We start from the raw sequence: 22,329 nt of genomic DNA, 5'->3' as shown, positions 1-22,329 counted from the left end.
TAGCACACATATATGTATATAATAATAATAAAAAAAAATGCCCTTTATGAGTAATAGATTTCCAATCCAGGTCTTCAACATGTTATCATTTGAAATATAACATTACGTGGACGCAATCATACTTGAACAGCCGAGTTTGTATTACTATCCAGTCCGTTAACGGGTGCTGGAATATCTGTTCTTGGTCTCCTGAAGAGGAGCACATGTATAAGTGTTTGTCGGCCATTGTTCCTTAAGGAATCCTTCCTTGTTCCTTGTTATTGTCCTTATCATTATTTTAAGGTTATGCCTATCTAGATTAAGTAGAAGGAAGGATCATCAAGAAGTGCAGCCAGCCAGGACTCTGTTGTACACCGAGATTTCTCCATTCAGTTTCCGTCATGAGATGAGACTTGGGGACTTTAAAATAAACTCATTACAAGCACTTTTGAATAGTCATATTTTGATTCTACATCAGGTGGAAGGAGGACATGTCTGAAAATTAAACTTTTTTTTATTGGTATGGCAAACAAACTGAGGTGCGAATGGATAAGTGATAAACATTTCTTTAAATGGTGTGATGTTATGGGCGTTTAAGGAAGGAACGATCTAATGTAATGTATGTTGGACACCAGTCTATTGTATTTATATCAGCTGCTTTGCCCCAAACAAAATACCATACGACATAATGCTATGGAAATAACTCATTTAGGTTGCCACGTCTGTTAATTGCATACAGAGCGGCAGACTACTAAAGTAGGGCCATTGCAACAATCTAATGTGATACCTAGAAATACCATCCACAAAATTAATAGCGTCCAACAATTTTTGAATCTCCGGTGGTGTCTTCACATATTATTAGGCTTTTAAAACATAAGAAAGAGCACCGTTTACTTCTCACATCAATATGTCGATCTTTGAATACTAATGAAGGATATTGTTTTCTACCATATAAGGAAGATCATTTATGTTGGGCCACTGCCCCATTTTAATACTAGTTCCTTCAGACTTTACACCATTTATTTCGACAACTTGCATTCTATTATTTAGGATTTCATCATGTGAGCCATATCTAATACCGTAATGTTCAAGTTTGAGCAAAAGTGTTTCATGTTCAACGTTTCTATATATTTAATGAGAGCAGCTTTTGTCGAAAGCAGCATTTGATTGAGCATAATTTTTTCAAACACTTTACTCAATACTGGTAAGATAGATATAATAATTACCTACCACAGTTTTTTCTCCTGGTTTCATTAAATTGAAAAACTGTCTGTGTTAATAACTTTAACAGCATCAATTTTGTATTTTTTAAATTTAATTGTTTAAATGTTTTAGTAATTGTAGCAAGTGTTTGTCGGCCATTGTTCCTTAAGGAATCCTTCCTTGTTCCTTGTTATTGTCCTTATCATTATTTTAATTTTTTTATTTAGATTATGCCATATCTAGATTAAGTATCTTTTTACATAATTTACGAATGTACTAGGATGAGCATATAAATCAATAATATATTTCTACTTTTAAGAATTCCCTTTGGATTCTGAAAATTTTGTTTTGTTAATAATACTGATAGATTTATATTCCAATATTGAAGAAATCTGTAAAAGTTTGTTTGCAGATAGAAAAGACAATAATTGTAATGCATCATTTGCATAATACTTGCCTGCACTAACAGTTTATGCTAGCGGCGAACCAGTTGAGGATGATAAAATATCATGATGAGGTATGGATGGATATGTGATTAATTTAGTTTTTGTGGTATTATGTGATAAAATGTCAACATTGAAATCACCACACACTATAATTTTTTTGTTAATATTAAATACCCTCCATTACCTCTTCAAATAAATTATAATCACTATTTGGAGGTTTAAACACATATAACTATATAATTGTCTAGTTCCACACAGGAAATTTCATACAACATTCAACAGAAAGATGGTCACTACGTTCTTTTACTTTTATATTATTTTTCACCAATATCATAGAACCTCCTCTATTTACTATTTTTCTATTAAAGCAGCTGACAATATTATAATTGTTTAAGCTGAACATCATATTGCCACTTTGAGCCAATGTTCAGTTAAACATAGAACATCTATATTATTTTCTTCTAAAAACAATTGAATAATTAATTCACAGCCGAGTATTATGTCTTTTCAGCAGTTTAAATCTGCAGTCATATTTAAATTTTTGTAAATATGCACCAGTGAAGGATGATAAAATGAGCATGAAGTCATCTCCAGTCATACAAAAGTTTGTAACAAATTTGTTACTATCAAAAAATAAAAAGATGGGCGACATGTCATATTATAAATTAAATTATTAATATAATATATGAACTTATTTTGTTCAATGGTCAGAGAATGACAGTAAGGAAATGCACATAATATTATTTTACCTATGCCCAGCTCAGCAATATTAATGGGTTTAATACATATAAACAGTTGCCTAAAGCAATGACTAATGTGGTTAACTTATCATATACCATTAACCACCTTATTTAAAATATTAGGCAATGAAGCACCAGGAAGACAATTATTTATGACATGTTGATTCTGATAATGAACGGCCCAGACCCTTACCATATTCATCTGAATAAATAATTGTCCTTCGTACTGGTGCAACATTACAATTATCAGTTTTTAAAGACAAGTTAGAATTGAGTAGAACAAGGAGTGATTGACTCAGTCAAAACCGATGTGATTGACTTATTGTTATTTCCATTAGGGCTATACTGACAAGATTTAGGGCTATCTCTGTCACCCTGACATCATATTCATTTTAACACATTATGAGCAGGGCAGGTATTTGTACCCATATTAATAAATATATATATATATATTTCCTTTGTATCACTTAAAATTACTTATTTTAAACAGGTCTAATACCTTCCCCACTTTTAAACGGAATGAATGAGTTCTAGTACCTGCCACCCTTATAAGTGGCAAACCTCGGAACTGGTTATCATAATCATTCATGTGGTTGCATCATTCCATTATCATTAAAAAAATACTCTTGTTATCCCGTCCTTGGATAAAATTATGGACCCTCATACATAGATATACCACAAACAACAGTTTATGAAATACTGCTATTATTCTTTCTATTTACAATTAATATATTTAAAAAACTACAGCTGTTTGATAGTCCAACAAAACATAAAAAAAAATGTAATTAAAAAAAATATTGCTTGCTTTAATATAGGTGTGGATTAGCAAATAAATAACAGTATTCTGAATGAAATATGTACAAATAATTTTGATTAATTTAAAAACAGAATTGCCTTACCTATATTCGTAAACGTCATCAGTGTATCTCTCAGAGTACTGTATTTGGTCGATAGGCATTTTTCCTATAATAAATTTCGTTATCACAGTCTTTTTATAATTGTACAACAGTACAAGAAATATTCGCGAACGATAAAATAATAAATGAAAATGCAATGAAAAATTCGAACGTTTGACAGGACAGAAAACGAAAATCCGCGATTTGTAGGAACGTTCGGAACATCCAATATTTTTAATGGTGACTAGTTCCAGTCAACTTGTAAGATTATTATATTATAAAAAAAATAACTTTTAAGATTTTGCATAACAATTACCAATAAAAGAAACTTGGGGATTATTCAAGATGTTTCCTTGTATTATGTTAATATTTATTATTTTTGTGTGATAAATAGGTTTTGTAAAAAATAATAGTTATATTTAGAACGAATTTTTGGTTTATTATATGACTGTCAATGTCATTCAGAGTGACACAGATAGACGTCAACTTCCATTTCAACAACAATTTACGTTCCGTTTCAAGTAAGTTTATATGAACTTGAATTTACAAAACAGTAACGTATTTTTTTCAATTTTGCAGACGGTTATAATGTTATGTTAAATTGCTCTAAATAACTTATTGTTAGATTCAAATTACGGAAATGTGTTGTTTTTTTGTTAATGAGAGTTTTGGGCTATTGTTATATGTTTAGCGTCTATATTGTTACCGCTATTATTTATGTTTATGTTGTGTTCTTGAACTTTTGATGAGTCCAGATTGTTGTTATGTACATATTTATAATTACGAAATATTTACAATGAATATATAGGTATGTACAAGAAAGTGATTCGGTCTCGAATGACAGGCTTGTTATATTATTCTTCTGTCGTAACTAGGCAACGGTGTTGCCGCGCGATTATAATTAATTCGCCACATATGGTTAGACCTGTAGCACTGCGATCTTTTTAGATCTATTGTGCTCGTCCTTCATCAAAATTCTCTACCTAGACCCGGCAGGGGCAAAAATTAAAGGGTACTCTTGGAAACGATAGTTTTTATCTCTTCAGGATAGAATGTATGCTTTATATTAGAGATATGTATTTCGTTTATACATAAGTGGGCTACAACCGTTATATGTGTAATTTTCCTCTTCAAAATATCTGCAGATTTAACACAAAATTAATAATCTAGTCTTGTTTTTTAATAAATATATGACATTTTCGATGTTGCCATTTTTTAAAAATATACTATCGGAAATTAATCTTTTTACCCACTTTTATAAATTATGTGTGGGTGTTTTTTTAAAACTCTTAACACAAAATTAATAATGTAGGTATAGGTATTAATAAATATATGGTTATTGTATAAAAATATATTCTTTTATTTTTCCCTAAAATGGCCGTTAGTCTTTACTAACTGCCTTTTTTATAAAACAAAGTCATTTTTATAGTGTCATATATCATAAAAGAAACACCTATTTAAAATATTTAGTTGTTTGAAATAAAAAATATTGGTTTGTAGTTTAATACTGTAAAAATTACTATTTGTACGGAAACGACAAAAACGTATTTTTATGCTGTATAATACGACGACACTAATGAAAACACAATATGTACGTAACATTTTAAATTCTGTTGCGGATACATCATTCAAAAGGTTTAAAACTAATATGCTAAAATAAAAGTTTCCGATTAAACAAATCGGTATCGTAAGCGCACCACTACCCCGCTGTATGTGGTAACATTATTTGAAAATTTGACATTTACAACTGTCAATTTAGTCTCCGGGATTAAAAGTTCTTAATTGACAATTTAATGTGCATTTATAAGGATTTTAATATCCCGCGCACTATACAGATTTTATTGAAAACCCAAGAAACTTATAAAGCAATTTATGAATATATTATCTCTACAGTAGAAGATATCTGAAGAATGTAAAAAGAACTAAAATACAAAAATAATACTGAAGACACCGGCTTTTTTTTTTATTTTTTTACGGATGATAATGGTATAGTGCACCCGCCTGCACTAACGGTTTACGCTAGCGGTCAGATCAGTCAGCCCATAGTGACAAATTCACCAGGAGTTTATCACGATGGTTTCCAGGGGGAACCGCGTGGAGGTCCTGACATGGTACATTGCTAGTAATGGGTCAAGGAGTCCACATTACTGACAATCCCCTTCCCCCTGAAGACAACAGCTGTATGAGCTTAGATATTTTGCCTTTTCTATAAGGATAAATAAAACTAAAAAAGCAGACTATACATTAATAAACTGTCAGCCATTAAGTAAAATAAGTTTCCAATGGATGGCTACAATATTATTCATAGGTAACAGTATGACAATAATTGCTTCTGGAACAAAGTTACGCAAGTGGGAAGGCGAAATAACAATTTAGTACTTACCATTTAATGGTAACGACCGGGGCGGCGGCATTATTCAATCACTGCGACCCCAACACAGTAACAATTCAATATTACCACTTCTATATACAGGGGGAGCATTATTTACATATTACTTTAAAATTATATTATCTACTAAATTTACGTGCATTCCGTTATTAAATTACACAGAATAATATTTTTAGTTGTACGTAAATATAGAATTATAAATTTACTATCTGTGCCCGCGGATTCATTCGCGTTAAATTTCAATAAAAAATATAGCCTATATGTTATTCTGATGCATAAGCTATATTACTGTTAAAAACATAAAATAAGCATAATACGTCAAAATCCGTTCAGTTTCCGTGAAAATGTAACAAACATCCATAGTTATTTTCACGTTTATAATATTAGTAGGATTTTTATTGGATTTATTTCCGATGGTCGCGGCTTCGATTCCTCGCGCGGTACAAATATTTGTATGAGTGTGAGTGAAAAGGGCGAACACAATACATTTATACACGTCGCAGTGTTACAACTGATAATAGTCTACAATCCCCAATAAAAAAAAGACTGTATTTATCTGGGTGGTTGTTTTCTATATGTACATTACTTATGCATTTACACAATAAATGTTTTTAATTATACCTATCAGTTACTCATAACACAAGCTTTACTTAACATGGCACTAGATGGCGCTGTGTAAATTGTCCTGGGTTTTTATCTAGTCGCTTTCGCTGTCTGTTCGCTTAGACCTTTTAAACTAAGCAACGGATTTTAATGAAGCTTTTAGCAATAGATGCAGTGATTCAAGAGGAAGGTTTATATGTATTATACATGTACACTTCTGCGAAATCAGCTCAATAGTTCGTTATTATTGTACAATTCTTCATATACGTACATATGAGGAATGTAAATTTCATCTGATTTTTTGTAACATCATGTATAATATGGTAGGTGAGTAACGAGAGTTCCCAACCTATATTGCAAGTACTTAGTACCCATCTGCGAGTCACAGCAGACAGCAGGCTGTGGAAATATGACTGAAATTACACTTGAATTCCTACAGGACCTCATTAAGGATGATTATCCTGATGTAACATTGCAGAGTTTTGAGGTAAGTTACAAATGATTTTCTTGTTAACTTTGATATTGCACGTTCGATTCATGTGATACCGTCATACTCATGGACAAGAAAGTCTCTACAAGTAGCCCTTGTGGGCACTGGTCTATTCGGATTAGGAACACTGATTAGACTATTTTCTTTTGACAAAATTACAATAGCATATGTTGGTCACTCCATTCTCCCAAATTTGGATTTAAAAACTTACAAGCTCATTTGAAAAGAATAACATTAGTTTTAAAGCTGTAAATGACATTTCCACAACGGAATTTTTAAATTTACGTACATATACTATTGTTTCCAATAGTATCGTCGTATTATACAGCATAAAAATACATTTTTGTCGTTTCCGTACAAATAGTAATAGTTACAATATTAAACTACAAAAAAACATTATTTTTCTTTCAAACTGCTAAATATTTTCAATAGGTGTTTCTTTTATATGACTCAATAAAAAGGTAATTTGTTTTATAAAGAAAGGCAGTTGGTCAAGAGTAACGGCCATTTTAGGGGAAAAAAAAAAATATTTTGACACAACAACCATATATTTACGTTAGATAATACTATGTAATATTATATTATCTGTGTTAATACCCATATTTACTTTATTAATTTTGTGTTAATGCGTTTTAAATAAACACATACATCACACATTATTTCTTAATAACCTATAAAAATGGGTAATCAATATTAATTTTCGATAGTGCCACAACCCTATTGAAAACATGCAAAAATCTGGCAACATCGGAAACGTCAATTTTGTCTCCGGGACAGTTACAGAGTAGGTAACTTATAAGTTTCTCCGAGGCAACATGTTCCTATATTTTCTTTGTTCACAACGCAGATCGAATCTTAAACTTTTAATTATGTAATTTATTAATCATACTATTAATATCAAATCAAATGGAGTATATAGTAGCATAATGCGGTTACCGACTTTCATTATCATAAAATAGAATAAAAAAGTACTAAAACTAAAACCAGACTACTAGAAATTCTTAATCCCAAAAGGGTCGGTACAACAAAATTATTTTTATCTGAATTACCAACTTACAGAAGGATTATAATTGAATAACCTATTTTTATTTTTATCGTTAAATACATTCATTCGTAATTACGATTATATCACGCAGTGAAAACTAAGATAAATTTGTTTTGTAATAATTATTAACAATAATAATGCTAAAACAATATTGATAACAAAAATATTGCAGGTGAAACGGAACGCTTCGTCGTTTTACAGAACTTGTAGTTTCAAACAGTATGTACTAGATGGCGTTAGCAATATTTTAGTTGAGAAACGCATCGCTTTCTACAGAACTTATAGTTTCATACAACATGCACTAGATGGCGCTACTAGATATTTGTGTGAAATTTCTACAACGCGCTATTAAGATTTTTTTCCAGCGAATGACCTCGTCGGTTCAAGAAAATGAAATCATACTTACCTGGCGTAGGGGATACCGTGATCAACAAGGCGGTTCCCCCAGGGTGAGACCCTCCCATTGCACTGCGGTTGGGTTGACCCCTGCGATTATCCCTAATGTGGATAACTCGGACGCGAAATTTTTGGTAGTGGGGACTGCGTACGCGCTGTCCCCCTCTATTAATTAATAAATTTACAGTGTCAATGATCCCCAACGGGGCGCATTCCGATTAAACATTATTCATGAATGTTTGCATCGGGGTCGCGGAAAAATCGTTGATTAATTAACTTTTAACCGACTCCCAAAAAGGAAGAGAGGTTCTCAATGCTTATTTTTTTAAACGTTTATAAACGGATTTAAAAAACTTTTTTTATTTCATAGAATACACTTTCAGACACTTCTTTTTTATTTAAAAATAACAACGAAGAAGACTGTTTTAAGGAGTTGAAAGTTATTTGACAGCCTCGGTGGATTACCTATTTAGCATACTGCTTTACTTCCGATGGTCGCGGGTTCGATTCTTTGCACGGCACAAAATCATGTATATAGTTTTGTATCGGTCTGGGTGTATTCTATATACATATTTTATGTGTGTATTATCAAAGAAAAGGTATTTATATCAGTTGATATTATATATTATACTACATATATTATATTATACTAGCTGACCCGGCAAACGTTGTTTTGCCTTATAAATTAAAATCAATATTAAAAAATAAGGGTTGGTAATACAATGGTGAAAATTTAGAATTGTATGTATTTTTCGATGCTAAATCATAATAAAATAAAAAAAAATGTCGATAAAGCGAAATAATTGTTTTTCGGGTGAGCCGAACCACCTTTAACACCTAGGGGTATAAAAATAGTTATAAACCTATTCTCAGACCTATGAATAGACCTATAAAATTTCATCAAAATCGATCAAGCCGTAAAATTTTATATATTATATTTACTCTCGCAGGAAAGGGGGTGGGGTATAAATTTTAAGACAGAGTTTCTATATCTGTCCGACTATGATTTAACGACATGGGCCCCACTACTTACTCTTGTTACAGGGGGCCCCAGGGTCCAAAAGGGGAGACAACTACACTTCAATGCTTTACCGAATATCTTTAAAAGGAGTTCGCAAACACACAGAACCCGACGGCTCCAGCGAAAAAAACGAGTCCTGGAACAGCTCTATTATTTACAAACGTTTACCAGAAAGCATACTAATGAAAGAAGCTTTTAAAAGCGACGAATTGTTCTGCAACGAAGTAGGGTTTTACAACAAAATTTGGCCGGCACTATCCTGCTTCCAATTGTCGTGGAGGAAATTAAAAAATCCATTCAAATCTATACCTAAATGTTATTTAGCTAAGAGTGATTTGGTTATTCTCAAGGATTTGAAGCAACACGAGTTTGTAATGCCTGATAGAAGGCAAGGTTTGAGCATAGAGCAATGTTATTTTGTTTTAAAACATCTGTCGCAGTTCCACGCCTTGTCTTTGGCTATGAAATATCATAATCCGGAGGTTTTTTATGAGCTGTTGAATGACAAGGATGGAATATCGGAGGGTGAGGAAAGTTTTTTTTATAGATGATAATGGAATGGTACACTCGTTTGCGCTAACGGTTTACACTGGCGGGGCACCAGTGGAGGATGATAAGATGAACATGAGGTTAAGTCATTCTCCACAATACCCTTCTCCTCTCATATAACATGTCAGTAGTGAGCATTGTTAATAATATCCATCGTGACAAATTCGCCAGGAATTTATCACGATGGTTTCCAGGGGGGACCGCGTGGAGGTCAACCTAACATGGTACATTGCTAGTAATATGGTCATGGGTTATGAGTCCATATTACTAACAATCCCCTTCTTTACTACGGAATACTTTAGAGAGAGATAACATTACTCACAATGTTATCTCTCTCTATTTATAATATTCTTTACGCATGAGGGTAACAAACATTTATGGTCTAGTGGTTTAGCACACCGCCTTGCTTCTAATGGCCGCGGGTTCGATTCCTCACACGGACAAACATTTGGTATTTATGAGTGTGTGTATTTGTCTGAGTGTTCTATCAATCTTAATATATATAACTCAAAGGTCACTGACGTAGTGATCTATCAACGCACAGCCCAAACCACTGGACGGATCGGGCTAAAATTTGGCATGCAGGTAGACGTTATGACGTATGCATCCGCTAAGAAAGGATTTTGCAATATCTACCTGTAAGGGGATAAATTAACGCGAGCGAAGCCGCGGGCAAAAGCTAGTAATATATGTATAAAGATACAAAAATAATCAATTACATCTCATCAGTTGTCTAGTACCTATAACACAAGCTCTGCTTAGCTTGGGACTAGATGGCGCTGTGTCAATTGTCCGGGTTTATTATATATTAGCAACTTTTTTGGCCCAATAACAAATAACAGTCGGCCTCTTTGAATCTACATAAGTCTCACTTGCAAAGGGAGGCAGGTTCGATTCCAGCGCTACTAAAATATGTATGTCTGTTTGCAATTTTGTATTTTGTATAGATCTAGACGTTTCTTCTATTTTCTTACAAAACATATTTAAAGTCAAATATGAGTTGAACTTAGTTTGACAATAGATGGCGCTGTGTGATATGTCCAAGTTTATTTACTTATTTATCAAAAACTATACACTTTTCTAGTATTTTTCGTATCAGAAAACGAAGAATATTACAAAAATTACTACCATGAGGCTGGACAGAACGCTATAGCCATGGTGGAGGAGGAGCTGAAGAACTCCGAGGACAAGGAGCTGTACCTGAACAAGCTACGACAGTTCTGCAGCGAGGACACCTTCTTCCAGAGGATGGTGGAACTCGTCACACCCAGAGAGCCGATAGCAGTGATTTGTCATGGCGACTGCTGGACCAACAACTTTCTGTTTCGATATGTTGATGGAGACATTGCTGAGGTATGTGATATCTTCGATTGGTGATGATGGAATGGTCCTACTGCTTGTGATAAAGGTCCCCTAGCCAGCAGTCAAGATGACCAACTGCCTCTTGTTTTAAACTTCTAAGTTGGTTAAAATACTTGTATTATGAAGGGTAGTAGTCAGCTGCGATTCTGAAGGTGGGTTGAGGAGCAGTACCTTGGCAAATATCTAAAAAAACAGGTATTTATTTGTCCAGTTCAAATTCCTATCAAATCATAGATTCAAACCTATTTGCTGAAGATGAAAAATAGTCACCTGGCAGTAGCGTGGTTTTGATTTTTTTTATAAATACTTAGATATATTTTTTCCTAAGTATGTACTTAGGAAAGGGTGAGTTCTGGTGGGTGGTTACCGATACAATACACCGGTACCGTGAGAGAAATCGAATCCGCGGCCATCAGAAGTAAGGCCATTTGTTAAAGTGTTAGACCTAATCGAAAAGTTAAATGAGTGTTTCTATGCATAACCACTTAACCAATTATTATAAAATCTTGCAAAAACCTACTTATTGTCCCCATTAGGTACCTATCGTCACTATGTCGTGGGGAACAAAGTCGTAGACAGAACTTACGTAATTGTAGACTAACTCTTCGATGATATAAAACACCGGTAACAAATGTAGGCTCGTTCTCTTAGCACATTAATTGTTGCACTTAGCATATCAAGTGTTGCGTACACCATAAAGTCAACCATTTAACAATGTTTCTAACACAACTAATCTGGTATTTTTTTACGCTACGACAATGGTAAATGGCTACCGTAGCCTATGGACGCCTGAAACACTCGGGGTGTCACGTGCACGTTGCCAACCCATGCTGTAATCCTTAGAGAAAACCTCGGCAGGTAGTTCATTCCACAATCTAAGTGTAGGTACATGAGAGGAAGCTCCTCAAAGACGCTCTGTCCAAGATCATGTATTTACAACATCAAGATATTTTCTACGTTTTTTCCAGATGTACCTTGTAGATTTCCAACTGGTTCGCTACGCTTCCCCAGCGCTGGACCTGGCGTACCTTATGTACCTGTGTCTGGACCACCAGCAGAGGTCTGAACACCTGCCCTCCCTGCTGGAGTATTACGTGGATGAACTGCACAGAAGGCTGGTCGAGATGAGCGATGACGACTCCATATTCAACACCAGTTTGAATCGCGACGCGTTGTATGAAATGTAAGTAGACTGAATGACTGATACTGATTGATCAATAAACATAATAATCAGAAAAATAAACATTTTTTTCTGGTTATCATAGCGGCTAGCGTTGATAGATCGATTTAATAATAAAAAACGGAGCACGATTCGAATACGGGACAGAGTAATTCCGCAGGAATATTTAAACTAAGCCCAATATACGGGACGTCCCGGGAAATACGGGACGTCTGGCAACACTACCCCTAAAAAATTTTTTTCATTTAAACGATAAAAATTTTTATATTTATTTTTTATGTCATTAAAAATATATCCTCTTCTATCATCAAGCCATATTATTTAAAAGCGATTTTAGAGTATATGGCAAAACAACGTTTTGCCATATAGCCCTAGTTTCACTATATTTTTTTTATATTTTTATACAAACCAAAGGTTAGAGGACGAGTTCAAACGCAGCAGCCATTTCGGCCTCGGGATGGCGTTGGACATGTACCCCATTATGACGTGTGACAGTGACGAAGCTCCTAATCTTTATCAAGCTAAGGTAACTTTTACAGTAGCATAAAAATTAATTAAATATAAAATTAATTTAAAATCAATGAAAAAAAAATTTATAAAAATAAAATAAAAAAAAAATATATAAAAATAGGACGGCTACTTTTTTTTTTAATATGAATATAGTATGGTGCACCCGCTTGCGCTAACGGTATACACTGGTGGGACACCAGTGGAGGATGCTTATCATCCTCCACCGGTGCCCCACATGCCTAAACATGAGGTCAGGTCAGCCCATCGTGGCAAATTTACTAGAAATTACGATGGTTTACATGCTGCGTGGAGGTCAACCTGACATGGTACATTGCTAGTAATAAGGTCAACAGCATCATCACATTAGTAATATAGTTAACCTGATTTAACAGGGGGGAAGGGAATTGATAGCAATGGGAACTAGTAACTCCCATTGCTAGCACCAATGTTACCATGTTAGGTCGACCTCCACGCGGTTCTCCCTGGAAACCATCGTGATGAATTCTTGGTGAATTTGTCACGATGGGCTAACTGAGCTGACCTCATGCTCATCTTGTCATCCTCCACTGGTGCCCCGCCAGCGTAAACCGTTAGCACAGGCGGGTGCACCATTCAATTATCATACACAAAAAAAAAATAGGGTCAACAGTCATTTAACTGCCTTATCTCAATCAAACCACATTTTCTGCCTTCCTACCTTCCTGCTATGTTATTTCCGAAGCGATACCATATTGAAACCTTCAAGAAAACAGCTTATTCCTTCTCAAAAGGCCGGCAACGCAATTCTCCTGGTGTTGCGTGTGCTCTTGGACGGTGGTAATCACTGCAAGTTTGTTTATCCCATCCTTACTTCCTTACTATAAATGCGAAAATAACTCTGTCTGTCTGTCTGTCTCGCTTACACGCCAAAACTCCTGAACCGATTTAAATTGAATTTAGTACACAGATAATCTAGACCATAATAAAGGACATGGGCTACTTTTTACGCATTAAAAAGTAGTAAAACGGGTTGTAAGAGGTTGAAAGAGGAGATGCAAGATTGTATGGAAGAATCTTAATTTTTAAAGTTAGAAGCTTGAAGCTGTGTCAGCCGTCGTGAGGTCGGTAACAAAAATATAAAAATAAAATAGACCTTCACCTAATAATTAGTATATTGAAAAGAATAATATTAACAAAAGATTATCTTAAAGAAAATATAGATATATATATGGAACAGAGCTGTATAAGGCGAGTGACGGATGACGTGAGAATATTTTATAGGTGAAAATATGTAACGTGTCTATCTCGTCTCTAAGCGGCCAGTTGTCATAAAAAGAGGTAATGATGTGAAATGATTATAATACAAATATATACAGTACATAAAGCCTATTTTTAGGCTGTTGATTGAGTTGCATTATTTAATATTTTATCATTATTTGGTCAAGATCACTATTATACGTGGACGATGTCGAGGGTACAGCTAGTATGTTATAAAAAAAATCTTACGAAGTAGGTGAGACTGAGGTACCCACGCAGATGATTTTGTTCAGAGTATACTTTGGAGATAAAATATGTTTATATTGCAGGAAAGCGAAGTGGTAGCCTCCAATGACTGCGTGAGTTTCCAACCAGTACCGGTATGGACTTCCAACGAGGCCTGCCGGCGAAAGATGACTGAACTTATAAAAGAAATCGTGGATGGAGGACTCTTATAGAATATACATGTTACCATATATAAGATTGACGAATTTCTTAGCATTATTTAAATTATTAACCGGGTCTTAACACGAAAAATTTTATGGCAAATAAAGGTATTTACCTCTCTCGACGTTTCGACTAGGTTGCACTAGCCGTGGTCACGAGCTGACTGGAGTAACAGCGATGTCGATGTAGATAGGTGACAGCAGTTTTTTCTTCATCTACCGTCACTAGATTGTTCAATGAAAGTTCGCGACACACAGCACTCACGGTATCCGTACACTTATTGACTATTGATGCTACTGAACTTTGCTTGAATTTATTTATGACTGGATTCCACGCAGATGATAATTTTAAGCCATCCTCTCTGTTGAAATTGGGATGTTTTTTAATTTCAATCGCCTACCGGACCATTCGTGGGTAATAGTGGCGATCAGTAGAGAGGACCTTAGGCGCATGTAGTTGATGAAACGTCGAGAGAGGTAAATACCTTTATTTGCCATAAAATTATTCGTGTTAAGACCCGGTTAATAATTTAAATAATGTATATTAAACACGAAAGTTTAGAATTTCTTAGAATCTCAAGGATTCGCCGTGAGGCTGATGGCCCATCGTATAGCAGAGAGGGAAATACTGAGCAGTTCCCGGGACTTGACCCGGGTGTAGGTTTAAGAGCCCACGCACACAGCGATCAGGAGTTCCGAGTTCCGCGTTCGGCGTTTATTAGAATGTACTGAGTTTATTGCTACGTTTACATTCAGCCGCTTCCCCTGCCATTCGCGCTGCCGGAAATATTGCCGGGCGACAACTGAGCGAGAGGGCTGAATGTAAAAACACGCTGCCACTCGCGCTGCCAGTCCTTTGACTCCCATTACCGCCTCCCATGAGCACCCCATGGGCGGAGGTAATCGCTTACCATCAGGTGAGCTGCAAGCTCCTTTATCCCCTATTTTAGACGCCAAGCAGTGTACTTTACTGAAAAATATATAACATCTAGCTTTTGCCCGCGGCTTCGCTCGCGTTAATTTATTCCCTTAGGGGTGGAATTTATCAAAATCCTTTCTATGGGGATGCCTATGTCATAGTAGCTATATGCATGCAAAATCTCAGCCCGATCGGTTTAAAATTGTCAAAGTTTCATACAAACTTTCATCCCCTATTTTATCCCCTTGGGGGTAGAATTAATCTAAATCCTTTCTTAGCGGACGCCTACGTCATAACATCTACCTGCATGCCAAATTTCAGCCCGATCCGTGCAGTGGTTTGGGCTGTGCGTTGATAGATCACTATGTCAGTCAACTTTGAGTTATATATATTTAGATTCCTTATATCACTAGGAATATATGGGAATAATGAAAACACGTCTTGCTACTACTCATTATAATAAAAACACATTTACCTACCCACATTTGACGCACAATTGTAACATTACTTATAATTATTACAAATACTTACATACATACATTACATTTACCAGCTGTGTTTCGGTGGAAGGGTGAAATAAGACAGTGGAATTACAGGATAATAATAATAATAATAATCTCAGAACAATTCACACAGCGCCATCTAGACCCAAGTTAAGCTAGCTAAAACTTGTGTTATGGGTACTAGATTACTGATACAAATACATAGATATTTTTTTTTTCGTAAATACATACTATACATAGAAAATACCCATACCGATACAAACAATCATACTCATGAATACAAATGTTTGTGCCGTGCGAGGAGTCGAACCCGCGACCATCGGACGTAAAGCGGTGTGCTAGACCACCGAGGTCGTCAAACGAGGATACGAGGCATATTGTACTCTGATATGGCAATGGAGCGTCGAATGTGTGCAGTACTGTTCATGATTGGGCAACGGTTATCACTTACCATCAGGTGGACCGTCAGCTTATATTCCATTACATAAAAATAAATAAATAAATATTAAATTACCCGGCACCATCTAGTCCTAAACTATATAGGATCTGCGTAAACAACTGATTGATATAATTTTTTTTTTGTAAATACATATGTATAATAAACATTGAAAACATAGTTATTTTAATTTCCCTATTTAAATCCTATAAATTAAGGTGTTTTTTAAAACATTATACTTTACTAATTTTCCTTGACTTTATTTAGAACTGAACTGTTGCCACGACTTTATTTATTTTTCTAAAACAGAAGTAGCCTAAGTTACTCCTTATTACTTTAGCTACCTACCAAAAAAAAGTCCCGTCAAAATCTGTCCAGCCATCATTCAAAGATTAGCCGGAACAAACAGACCGACAGACAGAAAAAATTGTAAAAAATGTTAGTTTTGTTGTATGTACCGTATTTATATTCATACGCATGTAGTAAAAGACGGTTATTTCAATATTACAAACAGACGCTCCAATTTTATTTATATGTATAGATTTGTAAAAAGTTGAGCCACAACCTCGTTTGTTCCCTAATTTAGTCGCTAAGCTTTTAAAGTTTAGATTAGTGGCTAAGATCAAGTGTAAACACACGGGTTAGACTTTTTTTTTTTGAAATAATTTTTTGATTTTTTTATATAGCATATGCTGGTGGTCACTCTATTCTCCCAAATTAGAATTTAAATGAATCTGTATTATTGTTAACATGTACAACATTTATTTAAAAAGAATACGAGCTGAGTTTCTTGTCAGTTCTTCTCATTTCGAAATCATTCCGAACTGACTGTAGATTTGACATATCATAAGTCTGTAATAGACCTACGTGAATAAAGATATTTTGAATCTAAATTTGTGTTTCGGTTTAAGGATGAGATTAGGCAGTGAAATACACATGTACCAAGTCTTATTAACTAAAGGAATAGGGTACAAAAATACAAATTATACTTTAATGTGTATAAATTTATTGTATTTAGTTTAGTAAATGACCACATACAATAAAGAGTTGGTGTTAAAACTTATTAATTAATTTAATTAAAATATACATTGTGACTATGGGACAGTGACCATACAGTTTTTGATCGTAGTCATACATATAAATCAGATCATTTATCTATATCTTTGAATCACTAAACTAGAAAATATCAATTAGTAATTATAAAATAAATGATTAATTAAAAACAATGACTGAAATAACTGGGGTTTGTTATAAAACTAAACATTGTCAGAACATTATATTATATGTATAAGAATCTTGCAAAAATTGTTAATTCTTGACCTGTATAAATTCGATCAATAATTTATATATATCATTTATGTTAGAAATATATAAAATACCCGTACTAATTGTGGCACATTATTGGGTATAAACAATATCTATAGCAAATATTATATCTATTTATAAATGTGTAACAAAATATACTGAGAATTGTAGTTAACACTTTTAGGTACAATTCAGCATCGATTTTCATCTGAAATAAACTAATTTTAATGTAAAAAAAAACTGATTTAATCTTGAAGCACGAGGGAATGCCTGGCAGGTGTGAAACATAGAGAAATGTCAAGCGAAAAGTGGAGATGGAGCCACTGTTTTTTAGCGACAAAATAGAAACAGAGTTCATGTTATAGTATACATTCTTCTATATGTGTGTACGTTACTTGACTTCTCCTAAATGACTGGAACTTCCTAATTCCTGGGTAGTTTGAAGTTCAAATGGACTGATAAATGACGGTACTGTTTGAGACACCACTTACGCCGAGGTAATATATAAATTTATTTTAATTTTAAATAATAATTCATACTTTGAAATGTATCGCTGACATTGTTTTATTGATAACTACCTACCCGCCCCGGCTTCACTCGGGTATACATATATTATATATATAAACCTTCCTCTTGAATCACTATCTATTACAAATACATTAAAATCCGTTGCGTAGTTTATAATAATTGAACAGACAACAGAAGCGATTTCATTTTATACTACGTAAAGTTAATATACTAAAATCAACTATATTTAATATCAGTCATTGAAAACTTCAGACTTTCGTTGAGATTCTAGCGCCTAAATTATCTGAAGATTCCAATAAAATATGGTTAATAGATTTTTTTATTTCTGTAACTCTATGCCCATTGGTATATATTGCTTTATTTACTGCTAAATAATACTAAAAGAAAATATAGCAATATTTGTTATCTTAGAAAAATAGAAATATCAAATGAGCATACATAAGATGTCTGGTTACTGGCCATAGCAATATAAAGATGTGAAAACTTTAAAAAATCATTAAATAGATTAAAAAATAAGTATGACTATACTACTATTGCTTTAATTTAAGTTAATTAATTTATATAAAAAAAACGTCTATTAATAAGAGCAACACAAGTTTCTTGCTTATTCGTCTTGTGATAAATCTGCAATCCGAATGAGTGGTAGAATAAAAAGTATGACTATTCAAAAGTGCTTGTAATGAGTTTATTTGAATAAAGAATATTTCTATTTCTATTTCTTAATCTTAAAAAAATCATGACAACACTATTCTATTTCAATTCTCGAATAAATCTTAAATGGACTTTAAACTGCTTTACAAGAATTTTATTTTAATTAAAATAAATAAATCAACAGACCAAGAAGTATTTTAAACACCAATATTCGAAAGTATCGTCTCTAAATTGCTATGGCTTTCAGTCCAGACTAGAAATTAAAAATTTGAAATCCTTACATTCGACAAGAGTAATTCGTAAATTTAAAATTCACTTCAAGTTATTAAAATACAAACTTCACACGAACGTCTATCAAAAATTGAAGTGCAAGTAGAAAATTTCACAATCACAAGCAAAATGTGTTCAGAGTGTTATCCAAAACAGTTAAAAGGCACTCGAATCGTTCTTTTTAGAAATTAAACTGACTGAAATTGTTGTTTATTGGTAGAGAATTACTTCACGTTAGTTTTAACAATTGGTTGTGCAGTCAGAGAGCCTCTGCCTTTAGAAGCTTGAGTAGGCCTCATGAATCCTGAAGTTCTACTTGTTGTCTTTAAAGGAGGCCGAGCAGTTCCAACTGAACTGCCTGATGAGGACGATCTAGATGCTGGCATTCTAGATATGGGCTTTGGAATTGGCTTCGGTGCAGGCTTCACTGGAGCAGGAGCCTTTTTAACGGTAGCGACAGACGCTGCACTGTTCAAAGAACTTCTAGAACTGCGCAATGACGCTCGAGACGTGGATCTCTCAACTCTTAAAGAATTCGCCCGTTTAGGTACCACACGTTTCGGATCTACTGGCGTCCGTGGAGGTGTTCTTGTTTCTTTGGTCGAAATTCTCTTTGGAACGACAGGGGATTTAGTCATTTTTGGGGGAGGAGAGTCACATTCAACATTGCATCCAGACGACGCTCCTTGAGATGCACTTTCGGAGTTTAGACTTTGAGTTTCCTCAAATCCTTCATCGTTCAGCTCATGCTCACTTTTGACTTTCGGAATTCGCGGTGATGTAGTCCGTTCAGGAGCTCTCTCAATTTTGGCATTCATTGATTTCCTATAAGTATTCCTAGACCATACACCAGCAGGCGATTCCGTCGGTGATTTTAATTCTCTTATTGCTTTTTGAACGTCCTCTTGATTGATGGAAGTCTGCCGCCTCATTCTAGAGTATTGTGGTTTAGTTTCTTTGGTTGGAGTCGATGCTGTACTTTGGTTTTTAAGTCTGTCTTGCCAACGTTTCAACCTGTTTTCTTTCTCATCTTTCGTTACTACTTCTATAGGTTTTGCTACTTCTTGCGGAGCTTCAACAGGATATGATGCTTGAATATCAAGTTTGGAAGGTCTAATAACTTGTGTTTCTGCCACTAGTTCAGTAGGACTTTCAGATTTTTTATCATCTTCTGGTGAACTTGAATCGTTGTTTCTCTTATATCTTCTTGTTCTCCTTGCAGCCGAAAATCTATCAAATTGACCATCCCCTAAAATCTCCTGACACAAGTCCTTCATTTCATTCGTTGCTTTGTCATTCTGATTGAATTTGGATAAAGACGGTTGGAATTTTCGACAAGGTTCTTTTTCCGGTGGAGGATTAAAGAATTTTCTTTGGGCCGGCGGTGTTTCTATATTGTCCGCGTCGATTTCCCTGTCCGTTCGCTCTATTCTGATATCTTTATCACTAGTCACTTTAATATCCGGAAGTTTCCTCTTCTCTTCTTCCGTGATCGATACTAGAGACTGTGGGGCTTCTATATGCTGTCTGGAACGTTGTCTCCTGAGTCGTCTCATCTCCTCGTTTTCCTCAGTCTTTCTCCATGGAACCCTGTCTTTTTTCGGTGGTTGTACATCTGTAAAATACAAATAACATAGAAATAGATCTTCCTGGTGACATAACAGTTAATTTATATAGGTTTTAGTAAATATTCAGGTGCAATGTAATGAAACCAGTTATCTCCTGTTTCTCTCCAAATTTATGGATTTTTCTTAAAAGATGGTCAGTTAGGATCACAAAAAGCATGCGGTGATAATGATATAATAATAAGAACCCTGAATGATCCACGAGGCGCCATCTTGTCTCAAGCAAGATGAGGTTATGGATACAACTGATATAAATATTTCTTTGTTAACACATAAATTTATATATAAAATACCCAGATACAAATAATTATACTCATGAATACAAATGTTTGTATTGTACGAGGAACCCATACTACATATAAAACCCAGAGCGATGCAAACAATTATACTCATGAATGTTTGTACTATGCGAGGAATCGAACCCGCAAACATAGGAAGTAAAGCAGTGTGCTAAACCGGTAGACCATCGGCCGTCATCAATATTAGATGTGTTGTGGTGGGGTTCTTTTTTGTTGAGATGTGTTAAATAATAATAATATGTATGTTTGCAGAATAATTGTATTGTCTCTTTTTATAATATATTTACACTGATGTCAATTTATATTTTGTATTTTGACAACTAAACTATTACTCGTAATATATTAAATAACAAATTAATAAGTAGGTCGTATATACTCGTAACATCCTCCCACAGACATGAAGTGCTCTTCAGGTAGCCTACAGTAAATGAGCCTTGAACACTTTAGTTTGTCTTAATTTTGCTTATTCTCTCTATCCCTTCTCACCAGGGGTACCATCTTTCCCACCAAGCGTACCATCTTTCCACCCAAATCACTTGATAATATTTTCTTTGTATAACCATTACTAATTTATTTTCCACTTCTACATAATCATAGTATGTCAAAATTGTATCTAGTTTTTGTTCTTCCTTCTTTTGTTTATAGTCGTAACTAGTCTTTTCATACTTCAAAGAATGTTTCCTTACGTCTTTTTCTATCTTTTCATCTCCTTCGTATTTCTTACTCATACCCGATGAAATATATTCCATTGTCGGTTCATTTACTTCTTTTATATAACTTTTAAAACCTGACATGACTAACTCGACTCTTTCATCTCTTTCTTTATTTATCGAGTCTCTACTGACACTCACATCGTGTGAATTCTTTAAAATTCTCGTACTTTTATAATTGCTCACACTCTGTTCATTGTCATCTCTATTTGAAATTCTTGGACTTATATCCTGTCTCTCAGGTGATACGACTGGTAACTGAGAGGCAGGTTGATGTTTATTCTGCCGTTGTATTACGTCTTGATACATATTATCTAGAGTAATCCATTTAATCAAAAATTCATCGGCCGTTTCACAATCTGCGTAAAATTCATCTTCATTTGTTTCGTCGTCATTCAACCATTCATTGTAAATATCTTTATCAATTTTAAATAATTCGTCTGCTTTACTTTTAAATATTGAATGACACACCTTTATTTCCGCAGTATTTCGTATGGGTTCCTTTAATATTTCTGATAACTGGTTCCCAGTCTTTGTGAATAATCGGCGTAAATTTGTTCTTAATTTTCTTAATCTCAACATTTTTCTTCTA

General features: G+C 34.4%; 3 protein-coding genes and 1 non-coding gene across 4 annotated transcripts in view; 2 read left to right on the top strand and 2 right to left on the bottom strand.

Annotated features, from left to right (window-relative positions):
• LOC131847537 (cyclin-dependent kinases regulatory subunit-like) lies at positions 1-3,478 on the bottom strand. Its single transcript, XM_059197121.1, has 4 exons — positions 3,268-3,478; positions 445-474; positions 303-404; positions 1-207 (listed from the first exon to the last, which is right to left on the bottom strand). Exons 1-4 carry the CDS (start codon positions 3,324-3,326, stop codon positions 117-119), a joined length of 282 nt encoding a protein of 93 aa, XP_059053104.1. The 5' UTR covers positions 3,327-3,478; the 3' UTR covers positions 1-116.
• A 3,187-nt stretch (positions 3,479-6,665) lies between these two features.
• On the top strand, positions 6,666-15,067 carry LOC131847535 (uncharacterized). Its single transcript, XM_059197113.1, has 6 exons — positions 6,666-6,743; positions 9,232-9,733; positions 10,842-11,110; positions 12,088-12,302; positions 12,714-12,825; positions 14,375-15,067. The coding sequence occupies exons 1-6, from the start codon at positions 6,666-6,668 to the stop codon at positions 14,501-14,503; spliced, it is 1,305 nt and encodes a 434-aa protein (XP_059053096.1). The 3' UTR covers positions 14,504-15,067.
• Positions 8,190-8,351, top strand: LOC131847542 (U1 spliceosomal RNA). Its single transcript, XR_009357717.1, has one exon. It is a non-coding gene; the product is annotated as a U1 spliceosomal RNA (small nuclear RNA).
• A 3,945-nt stretch (positions 15,068-19,012) lies between the features above and the next one.
• Positions 19,013-22,329, bottom strand: part of LOC131847466 (inverted formin-2) — a 155,670-nt gene continuing 152,353 nt past the window's right edge. Inside the window, exon 25 of the mRNA XM_059197055.1 lies at positions 19,013-20,718. Coding sequence (XP_059053038.1) covers positions 19,328-20,718 — 1,391 coding nt within the window. The 3' untranslated portion in view covers positions 19,013-19,327. The remainder of the gene's footprint in view (positions 20,719-22,329) is intronic.

This window comes from Achroia grisella, unplaced genomic scaffold (assembly GCF_030625045.1).
Source record: "Achroia grisella isolate CSIRO2021 unplaced genomic scaffold, CSIRO_AGI_Agris_v1 utg537, whole genome shotgun sequence".
Taxonomy (NCBI): domain Eukaryota; kingdom Metazoa; phylum Arthropoda; class Insecta; order Lepidoptera; family Pyralidae; genus Achroia; species Achroia grisella.
Note: the sequence above shows the minus strand (reverse complement) of the source record. Positions and strands in the feature narration are given on the sequence as shown.

Bases quoted from the DNA above. Each gene is read 5' to 3' on its own strand.
- LOC131847537 (XM_059197121.1), bottom strand. From the start codon at position 3,326: ATGCCTATCGACCAAATACAGTACTCTGAGAGATACACTGATGACGTT. The intron at 475-3,267 runs GTAAGGCAATTC...TTTAATTTTCAG, and splicing joins GATGACGTTTACGAATATAG to ACATGTCCTCCTTCCACCTG. The intron at 208-302 runs TTAATCTAGATA...ACAAACACTTAT, and splicing joins TTGATGATCCTTCCTTCTAC to ACATGTGCTCCTCTTCAGGA.
- LOC131847535 (XM_059197113.1), top strand. From the start codon at position 6,666: ATGACTGAAATTACACTTGAATTCCTACAGGACCTCATTAAGGATGAT. The intron at 6,744-9,231 runs GTAAGTTACAAA...CTCTTGTTACAG, and splicing joins TAACATTGCAGAGTTTTGAG to GGGGCCCCAGGGTCCAAAAG. The intron at 12,303-12,713 runs GTAAGTAGACTG...TACAAACCAAAG, and splicing joins CGCGACGCGTTGTATGAAAT to GTTAGAGGACGAGTTCAAAC.